We start from the raw sequence: 16996 nt of genomic DNA on the forward strand, positions 1-16996 counted from the left end.
AAGACTTTTAATTGATGGAGTAAAGGATGTTGATAATGAGAAAACAAAATACCGAGCAAAGACAAATATGTGTAGGTTTCTGCTGTCCAGTCATTTCACTCGTGTACGCTACCATCAGGTTCATAAACTATTTACCTGTCTGACCACCATGACACCAGCTCCTCACCTTTGTTACCTTCAGCTGAGTGAATGTAGGTGAGCAAAGAAAACTGGAACATGTTATAATAATGTAAATAAAAACATTCAAGGTTTAACAAAAGTAACTGGCAAGAGAGTCCACCTTAGCACTGCACACCGCTCAGCACCACCCACGCCAACACATTTCCATTTAAGACGAGACTCTCGTTACAACCTCCATGGCCGCCTACTGCAGCCTGGCGCCTGACAAACGGAAAGACTTGCTGCAGCTGTTCACTAAACATCTCTTCACGGTGGTCGTACCACCCCGCTTTACACACGCTAAGGTTGTAGGTATAAATGAGAACTAGACAAGGGATTTCAAATAAGCATCAACGAAAGCTGATATTGCACGGAGGTAATATTGTGGAAAGGAAAAACTACCATTAATATTGTATTATTTTGAGAGATTTTTCCGACCTGCGATCATGTTGTGGCATTGACTCGAAAAAATCGACAATGTCTTCCTCACGTACATAGGCCAGTGCTGGGAGGAATCTGACTCGTCTTCGTCATCGTCACTTCTCATTCCAAGTTCAGTGACTTTGCATAATACCGCTTGACTTAAGTGACAGTAACAGCCCGTTACACTAAATGACTGAAACTTCTCTCGAAAGGCGGTCATCGCATCATTCTCAAAGTCTGTTACTATAGTCTCTGGGGCTGCATTAGGCTTTAGCTCTCTAACTGCATCCAACAATCTAGTATAGGTTGCACTTGATTTATAAAGGATTAAGTGTCTGGGGATTAAGTGACTGGGGATTAAGTGACTGGACACCCGAAAAAGCATCAACGAAAGCTGATATTGCACGGAGGTAATATTGTGGAAAGTAAAAACTACCGTTAATATTGTATTATTTTTAGTGATATTTCGCAAGTTTCTACTACTGTAGCGGAAATATGATCGAAAGGATAGAAAGTTAAACTTGTGATTTACGAGAATAGATGGAAGATCTTCATAGTGTTTTCAAAAGGATGCGAGCGTAAAGATGATTTAAATACATCAATAGCAAATTTATAAAATACGTTTACTGTTTGTATTGTGTTGGTTCAATGAACAGCGTGTGTCATGCAGGTGTCTATCACCTTACAGATTATGGAGGAAATATACCTTCAAAAATTTCATATGTAAAAAATTGTCTGTTTATGGCCTTTGTGTTATTGTAGAACGTCTGATGCCAGTTCTTTACAAAAACACTTCACACAGAAGGCTGATCTCGAAAATATAGATAAACAGATCACGAGAAAAAAATATTATCCGACAAGGGGAATATAATAAATAATAATGTTAGTATTTTTTTTAAAAGAATCTTAAAATTAAGTCGATTATAGATATTCAACCATCCCCAAATGACGATAGTGAGATCGAACTTGCAAATTTTATTAAATTGGTCTGAAGTCATTTCAAATGAAGCGTTACAATTATTATCGTAATTATTCTTCTTCTTCTTAACATCTTCATAAACTTGAGTGTGAATAAAATATAAACAAAAATTACTTTTAATAGTACAGTTATGTAAGATATACAGCAACAAAGAACAATCATTATCTTACATCACAACATCGCAGGAACTAAAGGATTGTACTGAAGGCCATGAATTATTTACAAGTAGCTACATGAAATGAATGAGAACAGTTGCAGAATTCAAGTAGTGTCAATGAAAATCTAAAATGTTAGCTTTGTGATTAAGAAATTAGGTATTTTTGTATATATCAGAGATTAACTGATTGTTTATTGCTTTAAGAGCATAGCTCCAGCCACCTTAGAGTGTGAGCATCTATCAAAGTCACTACGTATCTTAAAACTGCTATACATACAATCCAGTAATAAACAGTGTCAAGACTAGTTCTCAACTTCTTCACACACACATGATATATACATAGACATAACGACAAAACAGCATTTGTGAGTATAAATCTCTCTCTCTCTCTCTCACTTTCACACACACACAAACACACATACAAACACACATACAAACCCTACCCATACGCCATTATCATTCATCTAGGCACCACACACATGGAGAATCATTCCATCTTAAAAGAGACAACATCCTTACAGCCATTGGATATCAAAACAAAAGTTAGGTGAGTTGTAGCAGTCTTACACAGACTTTGCTCAATAGGCTGTGGCCCTTGACTGGAGAGAGAGAGAGAAGGAGAAATATTTCTTAGCGTCTGTTATTCATTCATTAGTGGATCAGCTTCGTGTGTGGAGCGTGCGTGTCTACGACTTTCTATTCAACCTGCTAAATACTAAAGTTTTACCATGACAGTATTGGAAAAATCTGAATTATGTCGACAATATTTCTATTGACAACCATTTCATTAATTCCAGCGTTGTATTACATGTGGTCCCAGTGCTTCTGTAATAATCTTCTGTAAGCCTTGCTTACTTCCCATAGATGTGAGAAAATTGCATATTGTCCAGAATCGAGGGAAGAAAATAGACTTGAAGACTCATACGCTAGACATCTAGATAACGATCACTCTTACTTAACCAATGCATTTTCAAGATTTAGTAAGCCAGGACATTTTGGATTGAAGCAAACATAACAAAAGAAAACAACACTACACTTGTCTACTACGTCTACATTCTAGTTCGGCCTCTCACAAAACATCACGCACTCCCATCTATGCAGAAGTATTAAAAAAACCTAGATTATTTATAAGTTAATCAGGAAGTGAAAGAAAGGAGAAGAATGTAGTATCCGTTGACCAAAAGTAACTGGCAAGAGAGTCCACCTTAGCACTGCACACCGCTCAGCACCACCCACGCCAACACATTTCCATTTAAGACGAGACTCTCGTTACAACCTCCATGGCCGCCTACTGCAGCCTGGCGCCTGACAAACGGAAAGACTTGCTGCAGCTGTTCACACGGCACTGACTTCAGTTTGCTCCTACCCATCTCTTTGCTGTGGTCGTACCACCCCGATTCACACACGCTAAGGTTGTAGGTGGTGGACAGTACGGCTTTTGTGTTTCTCGGGGCAGGCAGCATCATGTCAATGAAAGGACGCTCAGACAATGGAAATACGTATTCTTTGTTGAAGATGAGTTTGTCACGTTGTCGGGAGCTCTCCCAAATGTGGGTTCTGTTCTCGTCAAAGAAAAAGATGTCCATGTACGGCCATTTCCAAATTATCCTACCGATAGCATGAGACCGAGCGGAGAAGAGCTTCCATCGGTCTCCTTGTGTGGCATCAAGAAGAAAGTGCGGCTTGAGGCCATTCAGCACGTGAGCCACGGCATCCTTCTGCAATGAAGGGACAACAACATCCAAGTCATCATCCCAGGGCACGATGCCGTGGTGGCGCCACGACCCCAGTAGACTGCCCATGTAGAGGAAGAAAGTCAAGGACGCGTTAGTCATCACTATAGAGAAAGTTGCGACGATTTCCTGCATAATGTACACATCCTGTTGTGACACTGTGGGCTGGAATAGTTTGAGGCTTTCATCCAATTTCACTTTATGAGTTTCGAATGTTATAAGTGTGTAGTACGATGTGTTATCAGTCAGAGTGTTAACCCCAGTGGTCAGTTTCTTTAAGTTTGCAGTGTCGTACTTTGATCGTGAGAAGTACAGTGTATACAGAAGAAGAAATGTCCATGCTGTAATCAAAGCCACCAGAATTAAAAATGTCTTGAACCTTGGCATGATTCTAAATGAAGTACATACTTTCTGTGCAGTGATCTTCATTTTCGGAAGGAAGTGCAATACGAATTGATAAACAAGAGCAGACTTTCGGACCACTCGTATGATGAGTTGGACTGTGATGAGATGGAAGCACAAGTCACACGAAGGAATTCCCTTGTCCTCCCACAAAATACCACGCACACTGCTTTTCACATAAAGAAGACACAGGCAGAGAAAGTCGACAGGTGGCGCTGAGATTGGAATTTAAGGTTGAAATCTGCGTATAACTGGACTTGATGAGGTAAAACCCACGCTTTTGAAGGGCCAACTGCAATAATAATTTTAGGTATCAGTAAATTTTAAATCGGTGACGTTATGTAACAGTAAGAACAAAGCATCAGTCTGTAAAAAACAGAGTTGAATTAGAAACTGAAATAGGTAACTTGCTATTGTGTCAGCAGATACAATGAGGTCTACAATCTATCTATCTATCTATTCCTCTTCGTGCATCAGGTTGCACATAAGGCCTCAACCAGAGTCCGCCACCGATGTCGATCGGCTGAAACCCGCTGTAGGTGACCCCATGTCCAGCCCTTTCCTTTCATCTCCCTTTCCACTGTTCTTCTCCAAGTTTCCTTTGGGCGGCCTCGTTTTCTTCGGCCGTCTGGAGTCCATCGTAGGGCGACTGTGGAGAGGTCTGCTGTCTGCTGGCGGAGCACATGTCCAATCCATCGCCAACGCCTTCGTTGAACCTGCGGGGTGATGGACTCGGTTTCAGTTCTTCGGTGGAGTTCTTCGTTGGTGATGGTGTTTGGCCAAAAGATGTTAAGTATGCGCCTGAGGCATCTGTTTTGGAAGACGTCAAGCTTGTTACTGATGGTTTTGGTCATCTTCCAGGATTCTGATCAGTAAAGGAGGGTGCTGATCACATTTGACTTGAAGATTCTCAGCTTGATCTTCTTGCTGATGATTTTTGCCTTCCATGTGCTCCTGAGTGAGGCGAAGGCCTGACTGGCTTTTGCCAGTCGGGCTCGAATCTCCACCTCCGCATCCCCGGTGTTTGACATTTTGGACCCAAGATAGGAGAAACTGTCAACTTCCTCAATCTCTTCTCCATTTAGTTTGATGCTGTCTTGGACTCTGGCGTTCACTCTCATACTGTTAGTCTTTTTTGTGCTGACCTTCAAGCCAAGGTTTCCAGCTGTTTCTGAGAAGGCCTTTGTTTTTTCCTGCATGTCTTGGTGGCGGTGTGACAGCAGGGCAATGTCATCAGCAAAGTCCAAGTCTTCCAGTGCTGTTGTTGCTGTCATAGTCATGGTCCATCTGGTCCCTCTCCTCTCACTGTCGGTGGAAGTCTTCATGATCCAGTCCATGGCCAGGATGAAGAGGAACGGCGACAGAATGCAGCCCTGCTTCACCCCGGTACTGACGTTGAAGGGGTCTGTGAGCTCCGTGTCACAGACAACCTGGGATTTGAAATCGCTGTACAGCATTGCAATGACCTGAACAAGTTTTGCAGGGACTCCGTAATGCCTCAGGATCTTCCATAAGGACTCGCGGTGGATGCTGTCAAAAGCCTTCTCCAGGTCGATGAAATTGATGTACAGCGGTGCGTTCCATTCGTTGCTCTGCTCCAGAATCTGTCGCAGAATGAAGATGTGTTCGGAGCAGGATCGCCCAGGGCGAAATCCTGCTTGCTGTGGTCGGAGGTCTTTCTCAAGAGTTGCCGTCAGTCTTGACAAAACAATCTTGCTGAAGACCTTGCTGGTGATGGAAAGAAGTGTAATGCCCCTCCAATTATTGCAGTCTCCAAGATCTCCTTTCTTGGGTAACTTGAAGATGAGCCCTGTCTTCCACGCAACAGGGACCTGCCCTGATTCCCAAATTTGCCTGAAGATTTCAGTCAGCTTGGGAGCTGTCACATTTATATCTGCTTTCAACATCTCTGCTGTTATTCCATCAGCCCCTGGTGCTTTGCCGCTCTTCATTGTCTTGACTGCTGCTGTCACTTCTTCCAGGCTTGGTGGGTCTGTGCAGATGTCAAGGTCTATAGCTGCTGGCTGGATGTCTGCAAGCTGAGGGGGATCTGGTCTGTTCAGAACCGACTCAAAATGTTCCCTCCAGCGCTGTAGTTTTCCTGCCTCTCCCTCGATGGCATTACCGTTCACGTCTTTCACTGGCACATCACTGTTCTTAAACCCGTTGTTTAGCTGTTTGTTTATCTTGTACAGTGTGTTCAGGTCATTTTTACTTGCTGCATTTTCTGCTTCATCTGCCAGTTTCTCTATATGATCTCTTTTGTCGGTTCTTGCCATCCTCTTTACCTCTTTGTTTAGTTTTGTATATCTTTGTCTGAGTTGTTCCTTCAGGCGTTCAGATCTGGTGCTGTTGATTCTTTGTTTGGCTGACTTTCTCTCTTCTATCTTCTTCCATGTCTCTTCTCTGATCCACTGTTCTTTCTTTTTCCATTGGAAGCCCAGTATTTTCTCTCCTGATTCCTGTAAGACTCGATTGAAGTCGTCTAAGGTCATCTCTTGTTGGTCTCCTAGTGCCTGGAACCTGTTCTTTACTTCCATAGCAAAGGCCCTTTCGGTGGCTGGATTTTTTAGTTTGCCGGAGTCCACTCTCTGCTGACGTGCCTGTTTTCCTCGTGATCAACGCAGCTTCAGAGAAACTGTGGCTATCACAAGAGTGTGGTCACTGGCAATGTCTGCTCCTCTGTAGGCTCTAACATCTTGAAGTGAGCTCCTCCATTTTCGGTTGATGATGACATGGTCTATCTGGTTCTTTGTGATCCCATCTGGTGATGTCCATGTTGCCTTGTGGATGTCTTTGTGTTGGAAGAGTGTGCCACCAATCAGTAGGTTGTTTTCTTCACAAAAGTCTGCCAGTCTCTCTCCGTTGTCATTGATGGTTCCGATTCCATGTTTGCCCATGACATGCTCCCTGTTGGTGTTGTCACTTCCCACCTTGGCATTGAGATCGCCGATGATGAGCAACATGTCGTGGGCTGGAACGCTCTCTGAGGCTGCCTGGAGCTGATCGTAAAAAGCATCCTTGTCTTCTGCCTCGGAGTCATTTGTTGGTGCATAGCAAGCTAGCACTGTCAGCTTGGTGTACTTTGAATTGAATCTTGCTCTCAAAAGCCTGGGTCCATAAGGATTCCATTCCAGCAGTGCCTTTTCCGTTTTCTTGTTGAGGAGTAGAGCTACTCCTTCAGAGTGCTGAGCGTCTGATCTTCCTGAGAACAAGATGGTATGTCCTGACGCTAGTCTCCTCTTTCCCGTGCCGGTCCATCTGACCTCACTGACTCCCAGGATGTCCAAGTTGTAGTTGTCAAACTCCTTGACTAATTGGAGCATCCTGCCAGTCTGGTACAAGGTCTGGACGTTCCAGCACCCCACCCTCAACTTTTGCCTCGGCTTCAGTAAATCCGCTGTCGGGGCGCCAGCTCCCTTTCGGGTTTGGCTGTCGTCCGTCATTAGTCCAGTCTCCTGGTGTGCTTCATTTCCTCCGCCATCTGTGACGAGTTCTCTGGTTTTAGTTTCTGTAACAGGATTTTTTTTTACATGGTGGGGTTGTTAGCCCTACCACAACCTATTTTACCTCTAGGTGAGGTGTCCACCTTAGTCGCCTCTTACGACATGCCCGGCTGGATGGCAGGGACCCTATTCTTGCAATGCTTGCTAGGCAAGCATACCCCGGGGTCCCACAGGGGGAGGTCTACAATGGGCCGGTGGAATGGTCTAGTGTAGCAAGATGTGTGTACTTGTGTATTTTCAAGGTGATTAAATGGTGTTCAAAGTATTTTAAAAAGACAACAATATTATATCTATGTAGAAAAGTAACATGTAATCTATGCAGTATATTGGTGATCATGTCATGACTACTAGAAAGATAGCATGAAACAATAAGTGATCAAAGTGTATGACAACGACGATGCACATCAAAGCTTATTTACGAGCGAACACACACACACACACAAGGAACATTTAAGTGGGATAGGTCTGTAGTGTGTGTTCGCACATCTATTTTACTCTAGATATGACGTAATTTCTCTCTCTATAAATTACGTCATTTACGCGGGTGCTGGTGGGAGCTTAAGCTCGTGGTGGCTGTGAGGCGTGATTGGTTGTGGTGTGTCAGGTGGCATGACTGGCCAACGGAACGGTTAGTGGACAAGAAACTTCTAGATGCAAACTCAGGCTTCTGGCTTCTAGCGCTTTTCGCTAGGGACTTTCGGAGGGAGAGGACACGAGAATAATTTGTGCGTTCGTCTTCGCTTCCCTGCATTCTTCCATTGACGTCAGACAGTGGACCGTCTTGAGGGAGTAGGAATCCAACCGAGAGAGCGACTAAGCCGCGCAGAAGCATTTGCGCTTATTAAGAGAGCAACTTTGTCCTTCCAAACAACACAACGGACAAGTTGCTGTGGACACCATACCGGTGCGGACATTCAGGAGAGGACCGTCAGGCCTACAAGTGTCTGTCTCAATGTGCACAGGGTGCACGGGGACGATTCAGGTGCGGAATCATCCCAAACTTCTTTGCAACTTTCTCGTCGTGTACCTAACAGCAGTCGACCGAAGTCTTCAGACATTATTTCTTCTGCAACACGGCGAGAAAGCTCTCCCAACGATAACAGTCAACGCATAACCAGTGACAACTGTGTGTATGTCCGGCAAGGACTAAGATGTCAAGCAACCAAGACATTAACACAGCTAAGTGGCGTATGCAAGAGGAGAGTGTGTAGTGTTGTGTGTGCAGTGTTGTGTGTGTAGTGTTGTGTGTGTAGTGTTGTGTGTGTAGTGTTGTGTGTGTAGTGTTGTGTGTGTAGTGTTGTGTGTGTAGTGTTGTGTGTGTAGTGTTGTGTGTGTAGTGTTGTGTGTGTAGTGTTGTGTGTGTAGTGTTGTGTGTGCAGTGTTGTGTGTGCAGTGTTGTGTGTGCAGTGTTGTGTGTGTAGTGTTGTGTGTGTAGTGTTGTGTGTACAGTGTTGTGTGTGCAGTGTTGTGTGTACAGTGTTGTGTGTGTAGTGTTGTGTGTGTAGTGTTGTGTGTGTAGTGTTGTGTGTGTAGTGTTGTGTGTGCAGTGTTGTGTGTGCAGTGTTGTGTGTGCAGTGTTGTGTGTGTAGTGTTGTGTGTGTAGTGTTGTGTGTGCAGTGCTGTGTGTGTAGTGTTGTGTGTGTAGTGTTGTGTGTGTAGTGTTGTGTGTGCAGTGTTGTGTGTGCAGTGTTGTGTGTACAGTGTTGTGTGTGTAGTGTTGTGTGTGTAGTGTTGTGTGTGTAGTGTTGTGTGTGCAGTGCTGTGTGTGTAGTGTTGTGTGTGTAGTGTTGTGTGTGTAGTGTTGTGTGTGCAGTGTTGTGTGTGCAGTGTTGTGTGTACAGTGTTGTGTGTGTAGTGTTGTGTGTGTAGTGTTGTGTGTAGTGTTGTGTGTGTAGTGTTGTGTGTGCAGTGTTGTGTGTGTAGTGTTGTGTGTGTAGTGTTGTGTGTGTAGTGTTGTGTGTGTAGTGTTGTGTGTGCAGTGTTGTGTGTCTGACAGATAAGGTTAGATCTAGCTCTCTAGTTATCTGGACACATTAGAAGTAGGGGAAATAATTAGGTAAACGGGACGGTCTAGACAACGACCAATTGTTCATACTTTGTAACTGTAACATTTTCTGGTTTGTATGAACTTCTGGAAATAATAATTAACGTTCTTTTAATACACTAAATTGCCTCGTGTTTCCATTGGCGTTATGCGTGCTTGGGGGCTCGAGCTGATTAAAGTGGGTAATTAATAAGCAACTTAGTGTGGTAGCACGCGGTAAGTGTCGACGTGGATTTGGTGTTTGTATAGACGGTGTGTTGGACCGGTGATAGAAATCGTACCCCCTACCAAATCTACGGACCCTGCTCCAGGTTTGCGACACAGTATTATTCATTATTCGAGCGTGGTAAACAAACACAAGGCACATAAAATCCTGACATCTAGCGGTAGCAGAACTGTGACAGACGCCGACAACAAACAACAATAAATGACGGGACAGGGGAGGCTACTGGCGGCTGGCAGCCACAGTCTGTACGAAACTTGCATTGCTGTCGTCTCATTTTCACACAATTAATATTTCTATTTTAGACAAAAGTTAAGTTTTCATAAATGCTCCTTATCTTTTATCTACAATCGATAATGAACTTGGGTTTAAATACAAGCAGTTTTTTTAAAGTAGCTGATTTTTTAAACCAAGTAATTCTATCGGTCACGACGCTAGATCTAGAAATTTAATGAATATCTGAAAAATAAGTAAGGAAACATTAAAAACAAAAATTTTTACAATAAGAAGACGTTGTAGTGAAGTAATCAGGACGCAAAATACAGTCCCAACTAATAACAACAACTGGAATAATAAAGAGTTAATTAAAAGCAGAAATATTAGCAGTAGTCAAACCAACCTGAAAGTCGTTAGTTGCTGGTGTGTGTCAGCCGAGACCACAGGTCGTCTTGGCTACACTTCGATGTGAAGACGATGTTTGGAATACAAACATTATTGTCTTCTGATGGCTTGGCCTTGTATCCTTGACTCTGTAGGTGGGCTGTGAGCTGTACAGTGAGCTGTACAATGAAGAGGTGCAGACCGATTCTGCAGTTCTAGAGGACGTACAGCCGCCACAGGACACCTGAGCAATTACAGGTACTACGCGGTGAAGTCGATGCAGCAATGCGGGACATACACACCGAGAAGCTGATTTTTTATGAAACAGAGCAGCATGACCAGTACATCCTGTAGACCTTCGTCTCACGTACGTTTTGATGATAGAAAGTTAATAGTTACTAATCCACCACCACCTCCTTTAAGTTTGCTGTATATATATATTAGTGGGTCTTCGTGAAATGGTTGATATAGAATTGTTCATATTATTGAAAGAATAAACAAAAAACAAAATACGTAAAAGATTAGCTCCACCTAGATTTTAACATAGTCGATCGTGTCAAACAAACGGTCACACTAGATTATATGGTTTCACTCGGCAATCAATAGCTTTTCGTGAAAGTCTTGACATAAAATTGATCATATTAGAGAACGAAAACATCCCAAACCAAAACACACACACACAAAAACCACCCCACGTTTTCAACACACCAACTGCCAATCTTTAGACTTTGTTTGTAACCACTACACTACAGAGGCGTAGCTCTCGGAGTTGTTACTCTAACCTACTTGTAGTTTAGCATTGTCTGTGTTGTGTTGGGTCCTCATTTATTTTACCTTTACCTGTCACCAGTTGCAGGCCTTGAGTTATTTTGCCTGTCGCAATTAACTTTATGCCTCCCTTCCTAGTGTTTAAAAGTTGTTGAATTAGCCCCAGAACAAGTTTCGTAGCTGGCAAAGAGTGAAGCGGAGGTTGGCTTTGCACGGAAGTGTGCAAGGTCGCTGACGTCACGCTTCCGAAGGCTCCCGATGTTTTTCCCTTCAGTGAGACTTTTAGGGGGAAAAAATCAGCCCCCCGGGCGTCCCCTCCTGGCCCCCACACGTCCACCACCCCTGCAGCAGGCAACACGTGACAGGATGGAGGATGCTGCTTGTCGACGGCTCTGTGCAAACTCTGTCGCTTGTTTCTGGCTACGCAGGCTTTTGTAAATTATAAACACATTTTCAGCTTAATTAAACTCTGCAAGTGTTTTGTGAAAGAGAAAAATAATAATCAACGAGAAAAATAACAACCAGAGAAGAGATTTAAGAAAAAGAGCATCAACGGAAGCTGGTATTGCACGGAGGTAATATTGTGGAAAGTAAAAACTCCCGTTAATATTGTATTATTTTTAGAGATTTTTTGCAGGTTTCTGCTTTTGTAACGGAAATATTATCGAAAGGATAAATAGTCAAACTAGTGATTTGCGAGAATAGATGAAATATCTTCATAGTTTTTTCAAAAGGATACCAGCATTAAGGTGACGATTTAAATACAGCGAAAGCAAATTATGAAAGACATTTACTGTTTGTATTGTGCTGGTTCAATGAACAGCGTGTGTCATGCAGGTGTCTTTCACCTCACAGATTATGGAGGAATTTTAGGTTCGAAAATTTCATGTGGAAAGAATTGCGTCTGTTTATGGCTCTTGAATTACTGTACAGCGTCTGATGCCGGTATCTGTCAATAAAGTTTCTCTGTGGTCCTTCAGATAATACGGTTATAAAAAGACAATTATTTTCCTTTCCAGAACCCAGCTTTATTTGGAGAGGTGCAAATAATCGTACACAAGAGGTTTTGAGTCTTCACTACACTGACACATCGGTAGGTCAGCGAGGTCACGAACTTTTTCTCATTTGTCTGCTAAAGTATACAGCTGTCTTTATATGGACTGAGTGGGATCAGGGGAAGAACAAGACGAACAAAGGAGAGAATCAATTGTGTGTGTGGGACCTGCATGGTGTTTTGCTGCTCATTTCGTGTCAGTCCAGGTGAGCTATTCGCTCAGACTCTGGGAACTCGTTTAACAAAGCAGGCCCAGCCACTTTACTAAACTGACAGTTGGAAGTTACCTTCTCAATCCTTGTATCAGCACCTTTCGAAACCTCCGGGCGTATCTAAACGTATGGGTATTGTCTGCGCATGCACATGAAGCGAAACTTCACTACCGCCTGGTAGTTTACTTAAAATAAAAGTAAAGGACGAAACATTACTGGTCATACTAAATAAAATGGCATTGCAAAAGCAAAATTATACAACTCACAATATGCTTTGAGCTGGTTTTTGATAAATAAACATCCGATGGATTAGTAAATATTTTCTTGGGTTTATTTATCAAAAACCATATCAAAGCATATTGTGAGTTGTATAATTTTGCTTTTGCAATGCCATTTTATTTCGTAATGTTTTGTAATGTATTGTTTCGTCCTTTACTTTTATTTCAAGTAAACTACCAGGCGGTAGTGAAGTTTCGCTTCGTGCGCATGCGCAGACTATACCCATACGTTTAGATACGCCCGGAGGTTTCGATTCGCTACAGCGGAGGTTTTACTGAGATACTTTATGCGCACAGTTTTGTATCGTTGAAAGTTCAGTGCCTGGTGCACCGCCATCGCACTGTAACCCGAGTACCAGATATTAAACAGGTTTTTCTAAGGTGACCAGACGTTTCGGGGGCGAAAGCGGGACACGTGCCGATGATGGTGTCGTCACCGTCAAAAAACGGCGAAAAAAGTGATTTTTAAAGACAACCGTGACATTTGATGGACTTGCCAGAAAGCCAGAAAGCGGGACATTGGGCGTCCCGCCCGATGAGCAGGCGGGACACGAGGTCAAAAGCGGGACTGTCCCGCCTAAAGCGAGACGTCTGGTCACCTTAGGTTTTTCGTTTTTATTCCCATCACACGAAGTGCACAGGAAAGATAACCGCAGTGTGTGTTGGGAGGATTAGCTCCCTTGAGTGATTGGACTGTAACTGCTCACAAAGCAAGGAATGACCAGGTATCTCAATTATTACTAGTTTTATTCGTTTCACTAAAGACATCTGCTGTGAGACATGTACAGTGAGTAGTGAGGCATTGGCAGTGAGGCTCTACAACATTATTTACTCTTTGGCTACTAGTCAAAAGTCCGTGTGAGTCAAAATGTGAGCGTTTCGATTCAAATCACAATCTTTACAAAAACTTGGCAAAAATTCGTAACTGCTGAGTGAATGAAGTTTTATGCCTAGAGACGATTTTTTGCCTTCTATAACACTAAATCTATCTTTATCTAAAGTATCTTACAGATGAATATTAATAGTAATGCGTACATCTAAAATGTAAGGAGGTGGAAGAGATGATTATTATTTTATTATTAAAGTTAATTTATATAACACTTTACACCACCATCAAAGACAGCTTCAAAGTTCTTTACAAAAACACCTCACGCAGAAGGCTGATCTCAAATAAATAGAAATAGATCAAGAGAAAGAAAAATATTATCTGACAACGAGAATATAATTAATCATCACATGTTACTATTTTTCAAACGAAACTTCAAATTAAGACGATGATGGATATTCAACCATTCCTCAATGACGAAAGAAAGATGGAACACGAACATTTTATTAAATAGGTCAGAACTCATTTCAAATAAGCCTTTGAGTACCTTGCCTCTCACGGGGTCAGGTCCAGGGGCTTTACGTGGGTTCACATGAGAGAGAATTCTGACAACATCTCCCTCACAGATTGTGACAGTGGCTGCCGACAGTGAAGAACATATATTTTCTGCTTCATTGGTGAAGTCTGTCACATCAAACCGCGCGTAGAAAGTGTTGAGCTCATTAACAAATGTCACCGGGTCATCACACTTTACTCTTTGTGTCTTGCGTTCTCTACCCATCATGGTGTTCAGGCCCCTCCATGCATCCCTTGCGTTGCCCTCACTTAGTTGCTTTTCTACCTTATTTCTGTATTTCACTCTAGATGTTTTTGCCTTTGCCCTGAACTCCTTCTCCTTTTCTTTCACTTCTGTTTGTCTCCCTGAATAAAAGCTAACTTCTTTTCACTGAGACAGTGTTTGAGTTCTTTACCCAGCCATGGTTTGTTATTCGGATAGCTGCAGATCTGCTTGGTAGGGATGACAGACTCATCACATTAGGTGATGTAAGAGGTGATTGTGTCTGCCAGACAGTCCAGGTTGGCTCCACAGCTAGTGAAGAACAAATCCAAGTCAGTGGCCTCGAGGCAGTCTCTGAGCAGCTCAGTTGCTTCAAATGTCCAGGTGCTAATCCATAGTGTTGTCGGCTTTTCACGCTGTCTATATGCGGGTAGCAGATGAACAATGTTGTGGTCCGATCTCCCCAGTGGCGGCCGGCACTTTGAAACATAAGCACCCGGCACATTACCGAAACACCTGTCTAGCGTTCTGTCGAGGCGGGTGGGACACGTGACGTATTGATGGAGACAGGGGAGCAGCTTACTGACATCACAGCGGTTGAAGTCACCGAGCAAAAATACAGGATGATCAACTGATCTTATTTTCGCTCGATTATATGTGTCTGCAATGTGCTCAGCTGCGAGGTTGAAGACGGAGCCGCGCACATAGACGAGGACCACAGTGATTTGGCCGAATTCACGAGGTAAATAATGCGGCCTGAAGGACACTGTCAGTATCTCATAATGGGGGGTACTAGTCTGTTCTCGTACTGTGTAGTTCGTGGCCCATTTCTCATTTGCAAGCATACACACGCCTCCCCCTACATGCTTACTTGTCGCTTGTGCATTCCTGTCAAATCGAATCGTTCTGTATCCTTCTAGTTCGAATGTTTACTCATCTGTTAGCCCTGTTTCAGTAAGACAGCTTTATCATGACTAGATATTCACAAGTTAATCAGGAAGTGAAAGAAAGGAGAAGAATGTAGTATCCGTTTTCCAAAAGTAACTGGCAAGAGAGTCAACCTTAGCACTGCACACCGCTCAGCACCACCCACGCCAACACATTTCCATTTAAGACGAGACTCTCGTTACAACCTCCATGGCCGCCTACTGCAGCCTGGCGCCTGACAAACGGAAAGACTTGCTGCAGCTGTTCACACGGCACTGACTTCTCATCGCTCCTACCCATCTCTTTGCTGTGGTCGTACCACCCCGATGTACACACGTTAAGGTTGTAGGTGGTGGACAGTACGGTTTTTGTGTTTCTTGGGGCAGGCAGCATCATGTTCATGAAAGGACGCTCAGACAATGGAAATACGTCTTCTTTGTTAAAGATGAATTCTCTAAATTGTTGGTGTTAGTCCCAAATGTGGGTTCTGTTCTCGTCGTAGAAAAAGATGTCCAGGTACGGCCATTTCCAAGTGGCCCTACTGATAGCATGAGACCGAGAGGAGAAGAGCTTCAATCTGCCTTTTAGTCTGGCATCAAGAAAATAGTGCGGCTTGAGGCCATTCAGCACGTGAGCCACGGCATCCTTCTGCCATGACGGGACAACAACATCCAAGTCATCATCCCAGGGCACGATGCCGTGGTGGCGCCACGAGCCCAGCAGACTGCCACTGTAGAGAAAAAAGGTCAAGGACGCCTCAGTCATCACTATAGAGAAAGTTGCGACGATTTCCTGCATAATGTACACATCCTGTTGTGACACTGTGGGCTGCAATTGTTTGAGGCTTTTATCCAATTTCACTTTATGAGTTTTGAATGTAATATGTGTGTAGTACGATGTGTTATCAGTCAGACTGTTAACCTGAGCGATAAGTTTCATTAAATTTGCAGTGTCGTACGGTAAATTTAAGAGGTATAGTCTATACAGAAGAGGAAATGTCTCTACTGTAATCAAAGCCGCCAGAATTGAAAATATCTTGAACCTTGACATGTTTCGAAATGAAGGACACAGTTTCTGTGCAGTGATCTTCATTTTCGGAAGGAAGGGCAATACGAATTGATAAACAAGAGCAGACTGTCGGACCACTGGTATGATGAGTTGGACTGTCATGAGATGGAAGCACAAGTCACACGAAGGAATTCCCTTGTCCTCCCACAAAATACCACGCACACTGCTTTTCACAAAAAGAAGACACAGGCAGAGAAAGTCGACAGGTTTCGCTGAGATTGGAATTTAAGGTTGAAATCCGCGTATAACTGGACTTGATCAGTTCAAACCCACGCTTTTGAAGGGTCAACTGCAAAAATAATTTTAGGTATATCAGTAAATTTAGATCAGTGACTTCATATAACAGTAAGAACAAAATAACAGTATGCGAAAAGTGAGTGTTGAATTAAATAATGATATAGGAAACTTGCTATTATGTCAGCAGATACAATGAGGTCTACAATGGGCTGGTGGAATGGTGTTGTGTAGCAAGCTGTGTGTACTTGTGAATTTTGTGATTGGTGCTACAACTGCTTTTTAAAGGCAACAATATTATATCTATGTTGCAAAGTAAAGTGTAATCTATGCAGTATGTTTGAGATCAAAATGTCAGGACTACTAGGAAGACAGCATGAAACAATAACTGATCAAAGTGTATGACAACGACGATGCACATCAAAGCTTAATTATGAGCGCACACACAGACACACAGACACACACACAGACACACAGACACATACAGACACACACAGACAAGGAACATTTACGTAATCCTTCATTATTCGAGCGTGGTAAACAAACAAAGTCACTTAAAATCCTGACATCTAACGGTAGCAGAACTGTGACAGACGCCGACAACAAACAACAATAAATGACGGGA

At 43.1% G+C, this 16996-nt stretch overlaps 1 protein-coding gene across 2 annotated transcripts in view; it reads right to left on the reverse strand.

Moving 5' to 3' along the window:
- Positions 1–16996, reverse strand: part of LOC112554247 — a 31051-nt gene that overhangs the window by 4813 nt on the left and 9242 nt on the right. The window contains exon 2 of one of the 2 annotated variants that reach the window (XM_025221945.1): positions 15124–15321. The exons of the other annotated variant lie outside the window; for it this stretch is intronic. Within the exon in view, the coding sequence (XP_025077730.1) occupies positions 15205–15321 (117 nt within the window). The 3' untranslated portion in view covers positions 15124–15204. Of the gene's footprint in view, positions 1–15123; positions 15322–16996 lie in introns of those variants that run through there. 2 annotated transcript variants of the gene reach the window in all.

Source organism: Pomacea canaliculata, linkage group LG13 (genome assembly GCF_003073045.1).
Source record: "Pomacea canaliculata isolate SZHN2017 linkage group LG13, ASM307304v1, whole genome shotgun sequence".
In the NCBI taxonomy this organism is placed as follows: domain Eukaryota; kingdom Metazoa; phylum Mollusca; class Gastropoda; order Architaenioglossa; family Ampullariidae; genus Pomacea; species Pomacea canaliculata.